At 40.2% G+C, this 19362-nt stretch overlaps 1 protein-coding gene across 1 annotated transcript in view; it reads left to right on the top strand.

Moving 5' to 3' along the window:
• The window catches only part of LOC109470690 (putative bifunctional UDP-N-acetylglucosamine transferase and deubiquitinase ALG13), a 60630-nt gene that overhangs the window by 27077 nt on the left and 14191 nt on the right, over positions 1-19362 (top strand). The window contains 11 exon segments of the mRNA XM_019769720.1: positions 203-275; positions 4773-4854; positions 5832-5976; positions 7444-7543; positions 10338-10476; positions 13328-13392; positions 14329-14429; positions 14566-14615; positions 14927-15025; positions 16730-16806; positions 17921-18180. Of these exon segments, the coding sequence (XP_019625279.1) occupies positions 203-275; positions 4773-4854; positions 5832-5976; positions 7444-7543; positions 10338-10476; positions 13328-13392; positions 14329-14429; positions 14566-14615; positions 14927-15025; positions 16730-16806; positions 17921-18180 (1191 nt within the window).

The raw sequence follows: 19362 nt of genomic DNA, 5'->3' as shown, positions 1-19362 counted from the left end.
CATTACACATTCATGTGGCATTGATTATGCGCTTCGGTTACGGTATGGAGCAGTATACGGATGATGAGTCATTTGATGAATGTGTCACCACTCCGTCAATACTGTAAGGGAGAGATAGATAGATTGTGTGTGGTTCTTACCTGTAGCAGGAGTGGTTTGCTCCGCGTCGTGTCATGACTGGTGGTGTTTATGTGTGATGCAGGTGTGACTTCATCATCTACCAGGACGTGGGCAGACCTCCAGCCAGAGTGACAGAGAATGGCTTCAAAGATAAGGTAAGCATCGTCATGGGGAGGGCTGATAAAGGTGACGGGAGGGAAGACAGCTGGGAACGACAATGGGATGAAATTAAGGAAAGGTGAAGATTTAGAGCACAGTAGGTGGAAAGGAAAGGTGGAGATGTGAACAGTGTTAGAAAGACCCATCTGCCGTCTGCATTTTGCAGAGACATTTTCAGTACAAGAGAACAAAAATTAAGCAGCCTGCAATTTTGCAGACTGAAAAATTTGAAAGGAAAGGCGAAGATTTCAAGATAGAACACAATGGGTGGAAAGGAAAGGTGGAGGTGTGAAGGTAGACAGATTTTGCAGTATGTAAATACCCGGTAGGTTAATGTGACTCATAAAAACCTGCAATTTGCCACTGAGGGATTTTAAGTAACCATTTTTTTTTACAATAAAAGTCGGGAGCTTAAAGACAGCTGGGAACACAATGGGCCGAAAGGTGGAGATGTAAGGGTCTACCCAGAAATTCTTAGGGCAGAGGTGCTCCCTATAAGGTTGATGAAAAATCAACAAATTTTCATGAAAAAACTAAGAGAAAAACCTTAAATTTACACATTTTGGGAGAGGTGCTAGGATTTTGGGGAGAGGGGGAGCACCCTTATTTCATTGCTTGTGGAGAGCACTGATAAAGGTAGAAGGGTTTTGGGTACAGCAAGGTGCAGTATGCAAATAGGTTAAAAGCGTAACATGACTCATAAAAGCCTACAATTTGCCACTGAGTGATTTTAAGTAACCATTTCTTTTACAAGACAAGTTTTAGAGATAATCTGCTGAGCCAGACTCATTTTTAGCACTGGCTAACCTCTTTATTAAGTGCTGTTTTTCCAGCACTTCATCTTCTAGTCCCTATCAGGATCACTATCCTATATAATTATAATGGAGTTCTGACTATAATGTAAATATATGAAACTTGGGATAGGACTTAAAATGTATTGATAGGTAAGTGCAGTATAAGCGTAGTGGGTTCATCTTTATGAGTCCGATATTAGTGTTGGAATCATGAAACAAATAAGCAGATTGAAAAAGGAAGAGATTGAAAACTGTAAACCCGGGCTCCGCATATATAACGGGTTGAGTCATATAACAGTATGATGGCATGGGTGGTAAAAAGAGGAATTATGCCTGTAATGGAAACCAGAGTAAAAGTGGTGAAAATTACACGATAACTGCTGCAAATAGCCGAGCAAGAATTGCCACCAGATAGGTAAATTAACTCCCAGGCGGTGATCCACATAATAGGTTCTCGGGTACGATGTTAATCTTCACTTGTAGGAGATTAGAATCAAGCTCATTTGTTACAAGTGTCTCCCAGTGCTTATGGTGGGTTAGGCCACACCAATTTAATTTCTTGGTTAACGGATTTTCTAGAAAAATAATGGAGCGGGCGGGCGAAAAAAATAAAAACAGGCCTAGGCATCCTATTATGGCCCAAAATGGTACGATAGGAGCCATGAAGTCAACACACCAGGCTGGTTCAAAATTTAAACAATGAATTTTGAACTTGTAATGATACCATTGCATTGAAAGATAGAATAACTGTAACAATTAGGATGTAAAGGACTGTTCTCAATTGTTCAGGGCAAAATATGAGCATTTTGCCGTTGATTCTGATTTTTTTATTTTTATTTGCAAATCAGAAAAAAATGAAGTGGCGAATCCGTTAACCAAGAAATTAAATTGGTGTGGCCTTATGGTGGGTTTAGGCCTGGGAAAAAACATGTTGTGTTTCCTGTCTCCCGACCGACCCTAGAAAAAACTGCTGACCCTGGCATTTTTTTGGGTGGACCCATGCAAGCTAAGAGACATAAATTTGTCATTTTTAGCTCCATGATCTGACACACGAGTGGTGAAACCTTGTACAATCAGTTTTTCAGCATTGACATTGAAAATAATTATGCTTAATGAGTCCTCATGCAAGTTTTACTTTGAATTCTCTGACTGTAATCTGTATAAATTCAGTCATTGGAGGTTGCCAAAGTTTAATAAAAAAATACCATCCCTACCTACCTACCCTAATTTTTCAGGACTGAAACAGGAAACACAACATTTTTTTCCTAGGCCTCAGAAGTGTCTCTCGGTGCTTATGCTGGGTTACTTGTGGGGTGATGAGATACCTGAGGGAGTTGACTCTAATTCCATAATGAGAACAAATGGACAACGCCAGCCAGTAATCATAGCAGAGATTGTCATCAGGGCCAACCTTTCCAAAACCCGACAGTATCATTACTTCGCGCGGCGACCTTTTGAACTTTTCTTATCGCAAAGATTCACCTGAAGGTATGTTCTTGCGCATCTGTCATCCAGCTGTATTATATTAGATATCATATTTTGTATCCCCCGTAGCATCTGATATACTGTATCGACCGGATTAGGAGCTGTGCTATTAGCTAAGATTTGGTTTCAATCTCAAGGGGAAGTAATGGACCCAGGGTAAGGTAAGGTGTTAGTATACAGGGCTCGAAATTCAGTTTTGGGAATAAGTGCACAGGTGCAGTGCACCACATAAGATAAAATAGGTAGAATGTCAGCAAAAACTTATTATGTTTCAGTTCTAAAGAAAAGTACTAGATAAGTATATTATAACAATGATTTTATAATTTTTCTGACACTTAGATGTTTTAACATCTTTACATATCTAAACCTATGAAAAAAATTGGGTGCACAGCTCCAAATTTGAGTGCACTAAGGTGCACATGCACTCAGTGTTTCCAGCCCTGGTATATGTAGGTGGTGGGCAGATTATGTAAGGCAATATGATATCAATTTTTTGCATGACATCCTCAGAAACCTGAAATTTGATGTGAGTTGAAAAAAAAAAGCCATCAATTCAGCTCCCATCATGGCTGTTTTACGATGTGGCCATTTGTCTGGGCACATAAATTTTCAATGACTCATACATTTTAGTAGGACTCCCAGGAAATTCTAGATTTTTACAGTAAATGTTCCTGGTATACAAGCACTGCTTTTCTTTAGAAGAGAAAAACTACATTTACATTTTTGGAGAAATATGTCCAGTGGTAGAAATGCTTTTTTTCATTGTTCTGCAATATTGCAAAATGTCAATATTTTGTTTTGCAGTTAAGAAATACTTTTTGTAAATAAAAAGTCTGGACCTACATTTGTAAACGCTTGGCATATGCAAAATTGCACGTTTGCTAACATTTTATATGAAATTGAAGAACACATGCAAAATTACTAGAGTCATAGTATACAGAGTAACCACAAATTTTAAGCTCTTCAACTTACAATATTATGCCATCACCATTGAATCCCTAGCCTGATTTTTTTCAGTTTGCAAAATTGTAGGTTGCTTAATATTTCTTCTGCAATATTAAAAATGTCTCTGTAAAATGCAGACTGCGGGTGGGTATTTTTAACAGTAACACTGAGATGTCCAAATCAATGTGCCAGTGGGTGCCATCCGTAAAATCATGTTTGTGTGGCTGATGTAGATAGTGGCAGAGGAGTTATGGTGATGGATGAAAATGTCTTGCACGGAATCATGGGCCCTTTCCCTGATACACAACATTAGCTCCCTCCAAAGGACTGACATGAGGAAGATGAAGGGGATAGCGTCAGGTGTGATGTTTCGGTAGATTTCATGGCTTCAAGAAGGGTTTGGAGAAGGCAGCTAAGTATAGAATACAACACGGTATATTGACGTGTGTCACCCAAAGTATACGTTCCAGGCTGAGCCTAAAGTCCAAAGGGCTGACATACATGTAAGGAAGATGAAGGAATAATGTCACTGGTGTGGTGTTTCGGGAGATTTCATGGCTTCAAGAAGAGTTTGGTGAAGGCACCTAAGTATAGAATACAACACGGTGTATTGACGTGTATCACCCAAGGTACCAGCCCGTATTGAACTGAAATTGTTATCGCGGCCCAGGTATGACATAAATAGCGGTACATGTCCTTTGCCCTAGTAGGGAGTCAGTAACATGTAATAAGAAGATCAAACATGCACAGTCTGGGGAGTCTTCTAAGCTGTTAAGGCTATAGAAGATTAGCAAGAAAGATTCTTGCCTAGAAAAAGGTCAAATTGGACAGCCTAAGGATGCATATGAGACCCTGGAGTTCTTTTTTTTTTAAAGCTATTTTATTCCCTGAAAATGTTCTTGGATATTGCTGTCTACAACTTTGCACTCGTGTATTGGTTACCATAATTGTCTTTTTTGTCTGAAAAAGAACTGATACATGATTTATCTTAAGACTGAAACATAATCATATGTGATACTAGATATCTTCAAACAATGTTTAGAGTTAGATGTTCAAGAGTTAGGTGTGACAAGTCGTTCGGTGTAATGTAGCCAGCTGCCGCCACGCCGCGTGCCTTCGTAAGCTGGTGTGTTACGCTGAAGGGTGGTTTTACTGGATATACCGATACAGATACAGATAGGAACACAATTGGGGGTGGTAATTACTTTCTAATAGATAAATGTCTCGGAAAAGCAGACCCTGAACTTATCACCATTGTTTCTGTTTCAGGTTGTGCTATGCTTCTCCCACGGCAATCACTACGACAGTGTGTATCCCAAACAGTTTCAGATAGATGCTGCTATGTGCCAATGTAAGTGCCTCCACATTTATTCTTTTCAACAAATATCAAGATAAATCCGGATATAGGGGTTTTCTTTCACACAGTCAACCAATATTGTCTCTTACCAGGGTTATGTTTCAGTGTCTATCAGACATCTTCCTCAGAGCTTCTAACCAGAGTTCTGCTTCTTGCTGCTATATAAGCTCTGAGGAAGATGTCTGATAGACACCGAAATGTAAGCAAGGTAAGAGACAATATTGGTTGTGTGAAAGAAAACCGCTGTATCCTATAGCCTGATGAAACTTTTTGGAAATCAGATTAATCGTTTTATCACTGCATCATTAATCAATGTAGATTCCACAAGAGTACTTGCTCCAGTAGTCAAGTAAGAGAGGAAGCATGGATGAAAAATGTTTTGCCAGTGGTTAAAATCTCCACATTCAATCACATCCCAGAAACAGGGACAGACAACCTTTGAATTCAAAGGATTTTTACGACCAACCCTCATCTGATAATCCTTTTATAGATTTGTCTTCTCTGCCTTTTTGACCTTGACATCAAAGTAAGATCAATGCCTGCCAATGTGACCTTTGTTGTTCTTTTTGAAATGTATTCTTTATTGTATCTACCACAGCAAATGTATTTAACAAACTTTTATCCTAATAATTCTTTTAGACATAAACTACACATGTATTTGTCCAATTGTTTTACCAGTGCAATTCAGTGCGTGGATCACACCGTTGCACTGCGACACTGTAAACTTTCTTTCAATGAGAAATAAAACCAATCACTACTACTAAATGAAGGTTAGACATCCAGGTAATTAGATACGCCAAAAAGCAGTTACTCAAGCAACTGGATATGATTTTGAAAACGTCAGACGTTTCAGCTAGTATCCACTAGCTTTCGTCAGTGACTGAGAGACCAGAGGGGAAATGCAGGTTTATAAGCACAAACTATTGATTGACATGCAAAATCACTGCTACTTTTTGTTCTTGTCCCTACAGCTATTGTGTATGAGCTTCTGTATAAGGATGTATTTAAGATGGACCATGACATCGCTGTGGTGAAAGATATGCTGGGTAACAAACAACAGAAGATCAGGAAGGACAGCACCAGCGAATGCGAGTCCTCGCCCTCCAAAAACTGCGGGTAAAAACTTTTCTTAAAAGTTCATCTTTGTTGGTAGAAAATAATCATTATGAAGCAAGTTTAAGCTGTTATTTCCAACACAACAAATTGGACTCACCCAAATTTTAGACTGTACAACTCCAGTCTTTGTCAAGGAATGAGCAACCCACCGCTTCCGTGACGTCACGCAGATAACACACGTGACTCCGTGAGCAGTGGATCATAGGTTGCAGAAAGTCTGTGGCGACCCCCGTCTCTGTTGAGGGATGGTTGTAATGCCCCGATGTAGACTTCATTTGCAAAATCATGCCCGAAGGCTAATTGCTTTAATTTACAGTCAAAGGTACTATTTGGTATAATACAAATAGGAGACAGACAACCACTCTCTGTTAAAAACTTATACTTCTACTACTACGCTAGCTATCATGAGGTTTGACTTCTTCTTTGAAGGCAGTGGATAATGAATAGTCTTTGGGTTTTGTGATCTTAGTAGAAACGTAGTCGTTTGGTGATCTTCTAAATGATGAAAAGATGGAGAAATTGTGGTAACTGTTTGAAATAATCTCTCTCTGTCGGTCTCATAGTGAGGACCACATTCTGCGTAATGAGTGGGTTTTGTGATCTTAGTAGAAACGTAGTCGTTTGGTGATCTTCTAGACGATGAAAAGATGGAGAAATTGTGGTAACTGTCTGAAATAATCTTTTTCTGTCGGTCTCATAGTGAGGACCACATCCTGCGTAATGAGTGGGTTTTGAGATCTTAGTAGAAACGCAGTCGTTTGGTGATCTTCTAAATGATGAAAAGATGGAGAAATTGTGGTAACTGTCTGAAATAATCTCTTTCTGTCGGTCTCATAGTGAGAACGTCGGCTAACAGAATGTAAATGACTGGCATGTATCACGCTTAGCCGAAATCAATTGATCCGCAGATAAGCAAGATTTACAAGGTCTGCCGTTGAGATTTTTACGATAAGAAAGCAATCCATTTGGACGGGGTGGTGTGAGAAAGGGTCACTTAACCGGGCGATAACGAGGCTGTGAAATGAGATTAGTGGCAGTCCTTCTCACAAAGGAAATGTTCTCAGTGAAAATGTCGTAGATAGACAGATGCCACAGTGACGTATATCATACACACTCACTCACTAAAGGACTGTCTCAGGTAAAGATTAAGTGTTTCTTTAGTTAGTTCAATTCCTTGCTAGATTTATTGCAACTTTTAACTCAGGTACCAATGTTGCCATAAAGTTCTCTCAAATTTGGCATAATTATCCAAAAGGCAATTCCAAAATCCAAATCCTGTATTCGAATTTTCAAAAGCAGCGCACGTGGTTAGGGCAAAATGCGTTCGAATTGTTATACGGAAGCCATGGAAGCCCTTTACGGTACGGCCCGGCACGGAACAACTTTATCGAAGACTGCCGGGAATTTTACAATTGGCAGTATATAAGTTCATGATTTAGCCTTGATGCACATTCTTCTTCCCCTCAGAAGTGACAAACCTGACAGTGAACTTGAAGGCTCGACTGAGCTGGACGTGTCGACAGAGTCTGACAAGAGCAGAGACAACATGGACAGGCCGAATGAGAAGGTGAGCATCATTAAATAGTCTGTAGTTTCCAAATGTTATGTCGGAAATGGTATATCCTCTGCAACAGGCGAAAGTCTGATGCAATGTTGACCAAACATCCACCGAAAACTGTGAAAATACAGGGTTCTGTACAGGCGCAGTACGTTCTACCGACGTGCTCTACCTACCTACCTACATGTACCTAGTCCCATGACCGACACTGGCCATTGGGGGGACAAGGCAGACTTTGCAGCAGAGGTGTTGCCAGATAGATTTTCCTGTCTTGAGCAGGAGTTGAGGGATGTCCAGAAAGCTTAATGTCAATAGTGATGACAATCTGTCCTACTGAGAAGCTTGTAGCTAGTAAAAATGCCAATAATGATACTCGTGCTGTTGTTGGAAATGATTTCTGTTCTTTATAGCATTGAGACAGTAGGCAAAGTCTGTCAAAAAGCCTTAAAGTATCAGACTAGTTCACAGAATATTGTATTCATCGATTATTTTCATCCAAGGTATTTGTTGACATGCAAAAGCACACTCAGTCTGTTGTCAAGATGTCACAGTGCTACATGTGTATATGTGTGTTTTGATTTAGGATGTATTGAATCAACTGTTTAAGAATAGATAGAATGTATGGAATGTGAATTGCAGCCTCTCTGAGTTAATTATATTGTCTTATCGGCGTCTTGTGGATTAATTTGTTTGCCAATAGAGCTCAGCTTTGAATAATTGTGAGGTTTTGCTTTTGGCTAAATTTAACAATGCCTTACTGCAGCTTTCACGTTCAAATGCTAGGTAGAGGAAGTACTTACCATTGAATAATCTATCCAGGAAAGGAATCGGCTCCCCAGGGAAAGAGAAATATCTGAGGAGAAGTGTGTTTCATTGATTATCCTTGGGAGATGTAGCTTACATCTCAAGTGTATCATATAGATTGGCACAGGCTCCCTGAACCGATGTCAGACACTTAGCGTTGCTTTTTTTATCATTCAAAGTAATGGACAATTGATGTGAGAATAGTGATTGGAAAGTTTATTGCAAATACATGCCCGAGGGCTAATTGCAGTTACAAACAACATAAGAAAGAAAATACAATGGTATGTGAGACTATATCTACGTCCGTAACATTATACTATATTCTACAATATACATGGTACAAGCTATATAATAGTTTTACTGGGTTTGACTTCTTCTTTTTAGGTAATGGAAGACGAATTTACCCACTTCAATAGTATAATTCGTTTGATTTTGTTGGGGTTTAAATGTGTACAATTGCTCACATAAAATCCTTCAAAGGAACATCATTGTATCAAGAAGAGGACAAACTCTAGGTATATCGACAGTGGACCTCGCATATTCTATTGATTTGCAGGGATGTGACTGATATTGTACTAGACAAGAGTTTTTACATGTGGCATTTATTACCCGAGTCTCCCCTATATGAGATAACAGCATGTGATGGCTGGAGATTTGTCTGTTATGTATTGAGCTATTCCGGACATGGTATAGCAGATCAGAGGGCGTTGGAAAAATCGTTACACTTTGCATTAATGTGTTAAGGTTGTACTGCACTGCAAACTGTGCATGAAGATGTTGGCAAAATGAATAGCTTACAAACTTTCTCTACCTGATACTTGACAATTTCATGAAGTGCCTCACCTGTAGGTCATTGGAAAAATCGTTAACGTTTTACATTAATGTGTTAAGGTTGTACTGCGCTGCAAACTGTGCATAAAGATGTTGGCAAAATGAATAGCTTAGTACCAAACTTCTTCAGAAGGCTACCTGATAACTTGCTATTTCATGAAGTGCCTCACCTGTAGCTAGGGCATTGGAAAAATCGTTACATTTTTACATTAATGTGTTAAGGTGGTACTGCGCTGCAAACTGTGCATAAAGATGTTGGCAAAATGAATAGCTTAATACACAACTTCTTCAGAAGGCTACCTGATAACTTGCTATTTCATGAAGTGCCTCACCTGTATAGGGCGTTGGAAAAATCGTTACAGTTTACATTTAATGTGTTAAGGTTGTACTGCACTGCAAACTGTGCATAAAGATGTTGGCAAAATGAATTATAGCTTACACAACTTTCAGCTACCTGATACCTGGCTATTTCAGGTGCTCCATTTATAAAGACTCGGTAGATGTAAGCTTCCCGTTCTTATTCCACGTAGGAAGAAAAAAAGACTAAATCGCCTGCTTTGAAGGCATCGATCATTGATAATGCTCCCTACACTTTCCCTGGAAGCTCCCAGATCAGATAGCTTAGAAAGGGAATGCCTCTATTCACAGGTTTACTGTACACCGCCCGGTGCGGCGCTATTGACTAATGTTATCGCCCCGTGTGCAGACCGAAGTGATACATGTCTGTTATCTGTGCGAGACCCGGCAGTGCATCACGGCAGCCCTCCCCATTGGCTGGGTGATGGCTGACTGCTGCAGCAGTGACCTCTTCTTGCACGCCCGTATTTCTGCTGTTTCCCTGTTGGGCCATGTCGATTCGATTATATGGATGACATTTGCGCATGCATGAATTTTCATCTGTTTCCAAAAAAATAAGTTTTTAACCATACTGTAAATCATACAAAACAGCAAATATATACTGTAAGTTTTGGTAAAACTTGGTTATGTAAAAAAAGAGTCTCTTTACTCAAACAAAGGTACAGGTATGAAAATATATTCAACGGCAAAAGAATACAGCCAGAAAAATGATTTACATGGAATATGACTTGTGAGCTTTTTGTGTTACATTTGCAAGGTCCTAGTGTTGGCATAACTATATTGATTACAGTCTACCCTGTTTATCCCATAGGCTACACAAGCAAACGGTGCTGTAGATTATAGTAAGAAGGACGGACGAAGGTTCCCCCTCCCCTTCAAGGTGGCCAAAGCCCTGGATCCGGAATTCTACCGTAATGTGGAATATGACGTGTGGATGGACTCCAAGAAAGGTGAGGATTCATTTTGCTTTTCCAGTGATAAAACAGATGATGCCTTAAAGGTATCCAGTTTTTAGGGCTTGGAAACCTGATTTTTCAAAGCCAATATCTCACTCGGCTTTATTCAGTAGCAACTGACAAGGCTTTGTCACACCTTATTCACTTCGGGGCGGGTCATTAACCCTTAATTATACCAGTTTTGCTGCCCTGAAATCGCATTGGATGCCTTTAATGACTTAGTGTCTAGATACTAGCATGCTATGATCTATGCTATGATCTTCATACAATGGAAAATAAATGATAGAAGTCTTGTATTATGTTGATTACTTGGCTGACCTGAACTTTCGGTTTTATTTTGCATGTGATATTTTCCATATTCTCTGTCATAAGCATATTTTCAGCAGGCGTATGGTAGTGACAAGTGGAGGCATCCAAATTGCTTATCACATACTGAGATCAAACCCATGACAAAAGAGTCTTCCATATTCATCTAATTTCTGTTAAACTTGTGTGTGCAGTTCCAATTAATCATGAACTGGAATCAAAGAATTGTAGATGAAAAATTTCATATCATTTGACAGTATGGTACATCTCACTACATCAAGTTAACAGTAGACTGCCTTTGTAAGCACGTCGACAGAACGTACTGCGCTAAATCCTTAATGTATTGTACGTAGCACTTCGACAAAGCTCCTCATATAAGGTCGTATTCGTGCATACAGTATAAGGTTTACATCCCATCTGTAGTTTCTAGATGTTATGTTGGAAGAGACATCATCTGCAACAGGCAAAATTCTGATGCAACAGTGACCAAAAATCCAACAAAAACAGAAAAAAAATCTGGGTTTTGCTCAAGCGCAGTACGTTCTGCCGACGTGCTGCATTTGTAGACTACAGGAGAGCAGTTGTCTAGTGTCAGTTGCCCAAGCCTGGGGCATCTTTGGTGTGATCTATCAGTTTTCTCCAGCAGGCCTCACCTTTCAATGTAGTTTTAAAACAAAGGTTGATGAGGTCCATTGCAGTGGGTCATTTATCGACTGACCTTATAACAGCAAAGTCTTTTCCTCGAGCAGCTTTACCGTATGCATCATAATTGACCCCTGTGGCATTCATGGTTCCTATAACTCAGGTCCATTTGGCCCAGTTCAGCAGGTATATCTGTGCATCACACCTGTGTCTCCAATGCGATCTTCATTAGCCATCTTGATAGATGGGAACGATAACCTGTCAGTACTTATTGACAGCCCTCCGCCCACCAAATGACCTAATCACCAATCACCTATGACAGAATGGCTGACGCAGCACTACTGTTACTAACAGTAGCTTCCATCAGCATTAGAAAGGCAACAAAACATTGTTTTTCTGGTGGACGAAATTTACCAGTAACAAATAAACTTTAGTACCTGCCACTTCCTACCATAACGGCTAGCTTGTAAAAGATTTTACTCCGCCCACCAAATGACCTAATCGCCAATCACCTATGACAGAATGGCTGACGTAGCACTACTGTTACTAACAGTAGCTTCCATCAGCATTAGATTCAGGCAACAAAACATTGTTTTTCCGGACCGGGTGGAGAAATTCACTGTAACAGTTATACTGCGCTTCCTCATAACGGCTAGCTTGTAAAAGATTTTACTCCGCATACCAAATCACCAATCACCTATGACAGAACGGCTGACGTAGCACTAACTGTTACTAACAGTAGCCTCCATCAGCATTAGACTCAGGCAACAAAACATTTTTTTTCCGGTGGAGAAATTTACAGTATAACAAATATGCTGTGCTTCCTCATAACGAAGAGCTTGTAAAAGATTTTACTCCGTCCACCAAATGACCTAATCACCAATCACCTATGACAGAATGGCTGATGTAGCACTACAGTAACTGTAGCCTCCATCAGCATTAGAGTCAGGCAACAAAACATTGTTTTTCCGGTGGAGAAATTTACAGTAACAAATATAAGTGCGCTTCCTCATAACGGCTAGCTTGTAAAAGATTTTACTCCGCCCACCAAATGACCTAATCACCAATCACCTATGACAGAATGGCTGACGTAGCACTACTGCTACTAACAGTAGCCTCCATCAGCATTAGATTCAGGCAACAAAACATTGTTTTTCCGGTAGAGAAATTTACTGTAACAGATATACTGCGCTTCCTCATAACGGCTAGCTTGTAAAAGATTTTACTCCGCCCACCAAATGAGCTACTCACCAATCACCTATGACAGAATGGCTGACGTAGCACTACTGTTACTAACAGTAGCTTCCATCAGCGTTAGAGAGGCAACAAAACATTGTTTTTCCGGTGGAGAAATTTACTGTTAGTAGTAACAGATATACTGCGCTTCCTCTCATAACGGCTAGCTTGTAAAAGATTTTACTAGCGATTGAGCATGATGTCGGGGTTCGGGCGGTCGCCAATTCCATCTGGTTTTATTGATTGCGGTGCTGCTTTTACAGTTTAGTTACTGAGGTGTGAATTTCTGCCTGTTCTCATAATGGATTTTACCCGTTTTTAAAAAATAAGTTTCTCTTATGAAACTGGGACTTGTACGATACATTTGTCTTACACAAAGTATGTTAGAAAGAATCGCTAGAGGTTTGGGAGATGAATGTTTATTTGGTGCTAAGTGCTTTTCGGATTAGGCCTTTAGTTTTGCATGTCCGTGGGTGGATATCAATGAGTTATGACTATCCGCTGAGGAAGTTATCAGGCTTAAGATTTTCCCATGACAGCTAGCGTTACGAGAGGAGGGTTGTATTGTCTTATACTGCACGGTGAGGTAATATGTGGTGAATCACTGCAGGGATTACACATGGTTTTTATGCCCGTCCCTGTCGGTGTTTTTTTCTTCCAGAACAACAGCGTCAGGACATGCACCTGGCCACCATGATGCAGTATGCACCCGGAGACAAGTGTCAGGTCAGTCTGGGGAAGGAGTGGGGGGGGGGGTGCATTGTTGTCAACAATGAGGTATTCAAAAACTCGTATTTCCCCAGAACTATCGTAGACTGGAACCCGTTGCCATCAAGCACAGTTGGGGCATCATCACTAGAAAGCTTTAAACAACTCCTGCAATCAAATGTGCAAAGATTGAGTGTAACAAGCCGATCGGTGTAATGTAGCCAGCTGCCGCCACGCTGCGTGCCTGCGAAGCTGGTGTGTTACGCCGAAGGGCGGTTATACCGGCTATACCGATACAGAAGCTGGTGTGTTACGCCCAAGGGCGGTTATACCGATACAGATAGATACAGATGTTGATCCAGTGGTAGAAATACTTTTTTTCAGTGTTCTGTAATATTGCAGAATGTTAAAATTTTTTTCAATTTGGAAATACCTTCAGCAAATCCATACTTACAAGTCCGGATCTAAACCCATGGCGTATACAAAATACAAAATTGCATGTTGGCATATAGTTTGCATGCAATTGGAAAAAGAGATGCAAAATTACTTTTAAAAAAATAGGGTCAGTAGTAAAGCTCTTAAACACCATTGAATCCTTGGCCTGATTTTTTTTAAGTCTGCAAAATTGCAGGACCTGGTTGTTTCATTTTTGTTCTGCAATATTGAAAATGTCTCTGCTAAATCCAGACTGCAGATGGGTATTTCTAACACTGTAATCTGTTCAGTGCCTAAATTCTCCTGGCCGGTTCAAGTCATACTAACAGTGACAGTGCAGTTAAGGACTTGATACACATGACTGTAGTTCTTAGGCTTTGAGATGTCAATACAGACCTTTTATGTCAGTTCACTTATCTCATTTTTTCATTAGTTTCCTTTGAATGCAATGTTTGACAAAGCCTTTAAGACTGTTGCCAATGTCTTTCCCCTTTGTTGGTGCTGGATTTTCCCCCCAAGGTCCGACTTGAAGGGAACGTGAAGTACTACATGGCACATGTGCAGGAGGTGCAGGCGGAGAGCGGGCCTGTTACTGTCTTCATAGAGGAACTTGGAGAGAAGTGCGTACCATTTATCTTTTGATATCGAATATGACAGAGTAAGGAAATATGTTGTCAATGTTCATTATGCTGTGTGCTTACAGAATTTACTTGACTGTGTTGATAAAAGAAAATATTTAATTTATTGTTTTTCCAGGCATACTGTCCCAGTGAAAAATCTAAAGCCCATTACTCAGGTGCCTCCTGGTGAGTAAAAAAAATTTCTTCTCCATGTGAAAATTTCATATTTAGTGATTTTCTCCTAGCGAAACATGTCATGGGAAAGTTATAATACCTAGAATGCTCATATTGTTCTGTCTACTAGTAATCTAGCCCCATTTCTACATCTAACAATTATAGTAATACCATAATTATCAACACTTGTGGAAGGTACACAGCTCGTTGTAGTAATAAACTCTTACAATTGTGGTTACCATTGATAGTTCCATTGAGAAAATCCATCATTATATATATGTTACATGGCATGAATGATGATTAACTGTCTTGTTGTGTGGCAGTACCAACTGTGCCCATGCCTTGGACTGCTGTGCCAGCCAAGGGGTACAAGAACCTGACTGGGTATTATCAGAAGGGTGCCATAGTGCCACAGGAGATAGGTAAGGTATAGGCAAGAACATTGTTAACCCTTGTCCTACGGAGCCTATCTTATAGTTGCACATATGACCATCTATATTGTGCCATGTACAAGACGTTAGTGTATTATGTACAATTTGGGGGTATTTCTTGTGCAACGCATCACGAATGCGGAAGTAACTACGGCACCGCAGAGGAAAAAAAGTTGGGGTATATGACCTGATTAAGATATCAAATTATTTGAAAATGTTGTGTAAAAAATGCCAGGGTTAAGGACAAGGGTTAAGATGTTGCTATTAGTAAAAGAAATTGTTCATTCATAAGATGTACAATTTGCATGCATATAGTATCACTTAATATTCATGTGCATTACCTTTGCCATGTTTTGAAAGCTAAACAATTTTATTCATGGATTTACTTAATAATGAATCTTGAAATATGTTTTTTTTATGATACCCGAATTTACACTGTCATAATTCACAAGCGTGTACTGCATATATTATGCAAAAGACAGATGCGTTGATAAGATACATAAATATGTGTACAGTTGATTTTATTAAAAGTGTTATTGTGTGTACTGTGAATGATTCACTGTCCTCTAAGCCAGCCCCTTGCCCCCCCCCCCCAGCAATGATCCCTTCCATTCTAACCCACAGCATGTTGGCATGTAAATGTACATTTGAGCAGGGCTCGAAATACTGGGTGCATGTGCACCTTAGAGCACCCAAATTTAGAGCTGTGCACCCAATGCTTTTGTGTGGTTGCACCTGTGCACCCATATATTTTTGTAGTTTACTGTACATAAAAAACTATGTAAAAATGTCAAATGTACAATGTATAGTGGTATACAGCATATTCTTAACATCCAAGTGTCAGAAAAATAATAAAATCATTGTTGTAGTACTTTTCTTTAGAAATGAAACAAAATTAGTTTTTGATGACATTCTACTTATTTTTTTAAAGTTTTTTGTGCACCTAATTTCTTACGTTGGGTGCACCATTGCAGCTATTTCCAAAAATGAATTTCGAGCCCTGTTTGCATGAATTATCTGTTCTGCACTGTTATTGATTTGGTAGATGCAATGTTTCAACTGATGTGAATGCTCCACTGGGCTGTAATTCTGTCAACTCATTTATAGCACCTGCAGTAGTATTACATGTAGAACCCTTAAACTTATCCCACTAGAGTAGATATCCCAAAGGATAGAATTATTATTGTTGCACCATAAAGGCTTCATTTGCATGAGTAGACTCAACTGCGGGGCCTGTTTTTATCTATACCACAAACACTAAAAAGTAGACTTTGCACGAGGTGATTTCTCTTTCTACTGTAATCCGTAATGCTTGATGCTGATGATTGTGTAGTCAACTCCAGGGCATGTTTATAGTACCTATACCGCAAACACAAGTAGATTTTGCGCTACTAGGTGATTCGGTTTTTCTTCATTTAATCCTTGCTTGTTGCCGATGATTGCGTAGTGTGTAGATGACTGTGCCTGTTTATTTATATATTTTGTACCACAAACACAAGTAGACTTTGCACTGCAGATGATTCTCTTTCTTCAGTAATCCTTGCTTGATGACGATGATTGTATTACGTAGTGTGTAGATAACCATGCTTGGTGCCCGTGATTGCATTACGTAGTGAGTAGATAACCGTGCTTGGCTGTGCATGCCCTCCTCTGTCCACTAACCCTGACCCAACACCCAGTGCGTTCTTCTCTCAGCAGCTTGTTTCTCTCCCCCCTGGCACCCATTTGCAGAAGACCCTCGCAACAAGAGGAAGAACAGGAGGAAGGGCAGGGTAAGATTTGTTTTGTTTGTTTTGTCTGCGTCTTTATTTATACTCAATAATATTATATATATGTCACCCCATTCGGCCATGTCTGCCGCTTTTTGTGGGGGTCGAGTTGGGGGAGAGTCCAGGGGTCAAAATGATGATAGTATAATAATAATAATAATAGTACAAACGTTTGTCAAATTAACAAAAACTATAAAACAAAGCATAAATAAATGAATATACAAATAGATAAATAACAAAAACAGGTCATAACGTCATCAGGTCCATAATAGTTCCGTAAAGGTCAGTCACAGAAGCCGTTTGAAAATTGTGAGAGAAGGTGCTGCTCTGACATCTTGTGGTAAGATAGAGTCCTTCGTCATTAATTTCGTTTTAATCAATATGAGTTTTCTGCCTCCTATACTTTGATGTGATGTAGTGTTAGCAGAAAATCAATGCAGACATGATAACTGTTTTCCAGCTACATGTATCATAATCTGTCAGAGTTCTGTACAGGATGGCAGATCTGGCCCCTGGGATTTTTCTAATAATTCAAAATGTTTCACTCAGTCATATTACTTATACATGTAATAGATTTCTAGCTCAAAGCTGAGTCCTTTCTCTGCTTAATAAACTTTATATCAACCCCATAAGGTAAGAAAGGCAAAAAAGGTGTAAACTTGCTAGATAATTTGTATGATATTAATGTATACATAATGTAAATTAATAACAATAATAATATCAATTTTCTGAGCCGATTTTGAATGACTAATACATAGTATGGTGTCAAATTCTTATCCTTGTTCCTCTATCCACGTGACAAGTGAACTCCAAGACGAGATCTTAATTGGGTTGATGAAGAGACAGAGTACATCTCGAAAGCTCCCCAGCATAGCTGAACTTTTGTTGTGTGTATATGTATAAATATTTTGTCAAAAACTTATCCTTGTTGCGTAGGAAAATGGCATCCCACCGTTCATGGTACAGCGTGTTCAGCCATCGCTGCCTCCGCACGTTAAGTACATGTAAAGGAGTGTGCAATTCAGCTGGCAGACTGTGAAATACTTGTTTTACTGCTACAAAATTAATAAACCATTCATTCATGAATATGATGTCAAAATTCACCCTTTGTTGTTAGGAAAATGGCATCCCGCCATTCATGGTGCAGCGTGTTCAGCCATCGCTGCCTCCACGGCTCCAGCACGAAGGGCAGTACAGTCCCAAGTACCACCACCACGGGCGTGAGTACCAGGGTCGGGACTACCAGGGCAGGGACTACCAGTCCAGGGAGTACCAGGGGAGGGAGTACCAAGGGAGGGACAGGGACTACCAGCCAAGGGACAGGGACAGGGAGTTCCAGAGACCTCCGCATGGACAGAGATACAATGGACAGGCCAGGTAAGGTGGCACGAAATTTGTTCTTTATAAACTTTATTTATTCATTGTGAAAGTGGCTGCGAGAATATAAGTTGTGCCTTACTTGAGTTTGCAGTCACTGTGTCCTTTCATTTGTATTTACTGTTGTTCTGAATTTAAAAAAATATTGTTTGCAGAATATTCCCCTCCCTGAAAAATAAGATGTATGCAGTCCATACATTATCAATTAAAATGTGGCTGTGCTCTAAAATCGTCCAAGCAGACTTAGGAAAAGAAGAAAGGACTTTTAGGTAAATAAATGCACTCGGTTTCTGTGCCCTGGCATAGCTAATGGAAGCTCCAATATTCTCGGTTTTGGAACAAAAGAGCTCTGACATTTTGGTTCAGATTATGTCCTTGGCGCTGAATGACCCTCACACATAGCTGTCCTTGGTGCTGAATGACCCTCACACATAGCTGTCCTTGGTGCTGAAATGACCCTCACACATAGCTGTCCTTGGTGCTGAATGACCCTCACTCATAGCTGTCCTTGGTGCTGAATGACCCTCACATATAGCTGTCCTTGGTGCTGAATAACCTCACACAGCTGTCCTTGGTGCTGAATGACCCTCATACATAGCTGTCCTTGGTGCTGAATGACCCTCACACATAGCTGTCCTTGGTGCTGAATGACACACACACATAGCTGTCCTTGGTGCTGAATGACCCTCACACATAGCTGTCCTTGGTGCTGAATGACCCCCACACATAGCTGTCCTTTGTGCTGAATGACCCTCACACATAGCTGTCCTTGGTGCTGAATGACCCTCACACACAGCTGTCCTTTGTGCTGGAGGCCCTCACACATAGCTGTCCTTGGTGCTGAATGACCCTCGTACATAGCTGTCCCTGGTGCTGAATGACCGTCACATATAGCCGTCCTTGGTGCTGAATGACCCTCACACATAGCTGCTCTTGGTGCTGAATGACCCTCACACATAGCTGTCCTTGGTGCTGGATTACCCTCACACATAGCTGTCCTTGGTGCTGGATGACCCTCACACATAGCTGTCCTTGGTGCTGAATGACTCTCACACATAGCTGTCCTTGGTGCTCAATGACCCTCACACATAGCTGTCCTTGGTGCTGAATGACCCTCACACATAGCTGTTCTTGGTGCTGAATGACTCTCACATATAGCTGTCCTTGATGCTGGATGACCCT

The sequence above is a fragment of the Branchiostoma belcheri genome, unplaced genomic scaffold (assembly GCF_001625305.1).
Source record: "Branchiostoma belcheri isolate BF01 breed outbred unplaced genomic scaffold, Haploidv18h27 scaffold23, whole genome shotgun sequence".
In the NCBI taxonomy this organism is placed as follows: Eukaryota; Metazoa; Chordata; class Leptocardii; order Amphioxiformes; family Branchiostomatidae; genus Branchiostoma; species Branchiostoma belcheri.
The sequence above is the reverse complement of the archived record's forward strand: the minus strand, read 5'-3'. Positions and strand labels throughout refer to the sequence as shown.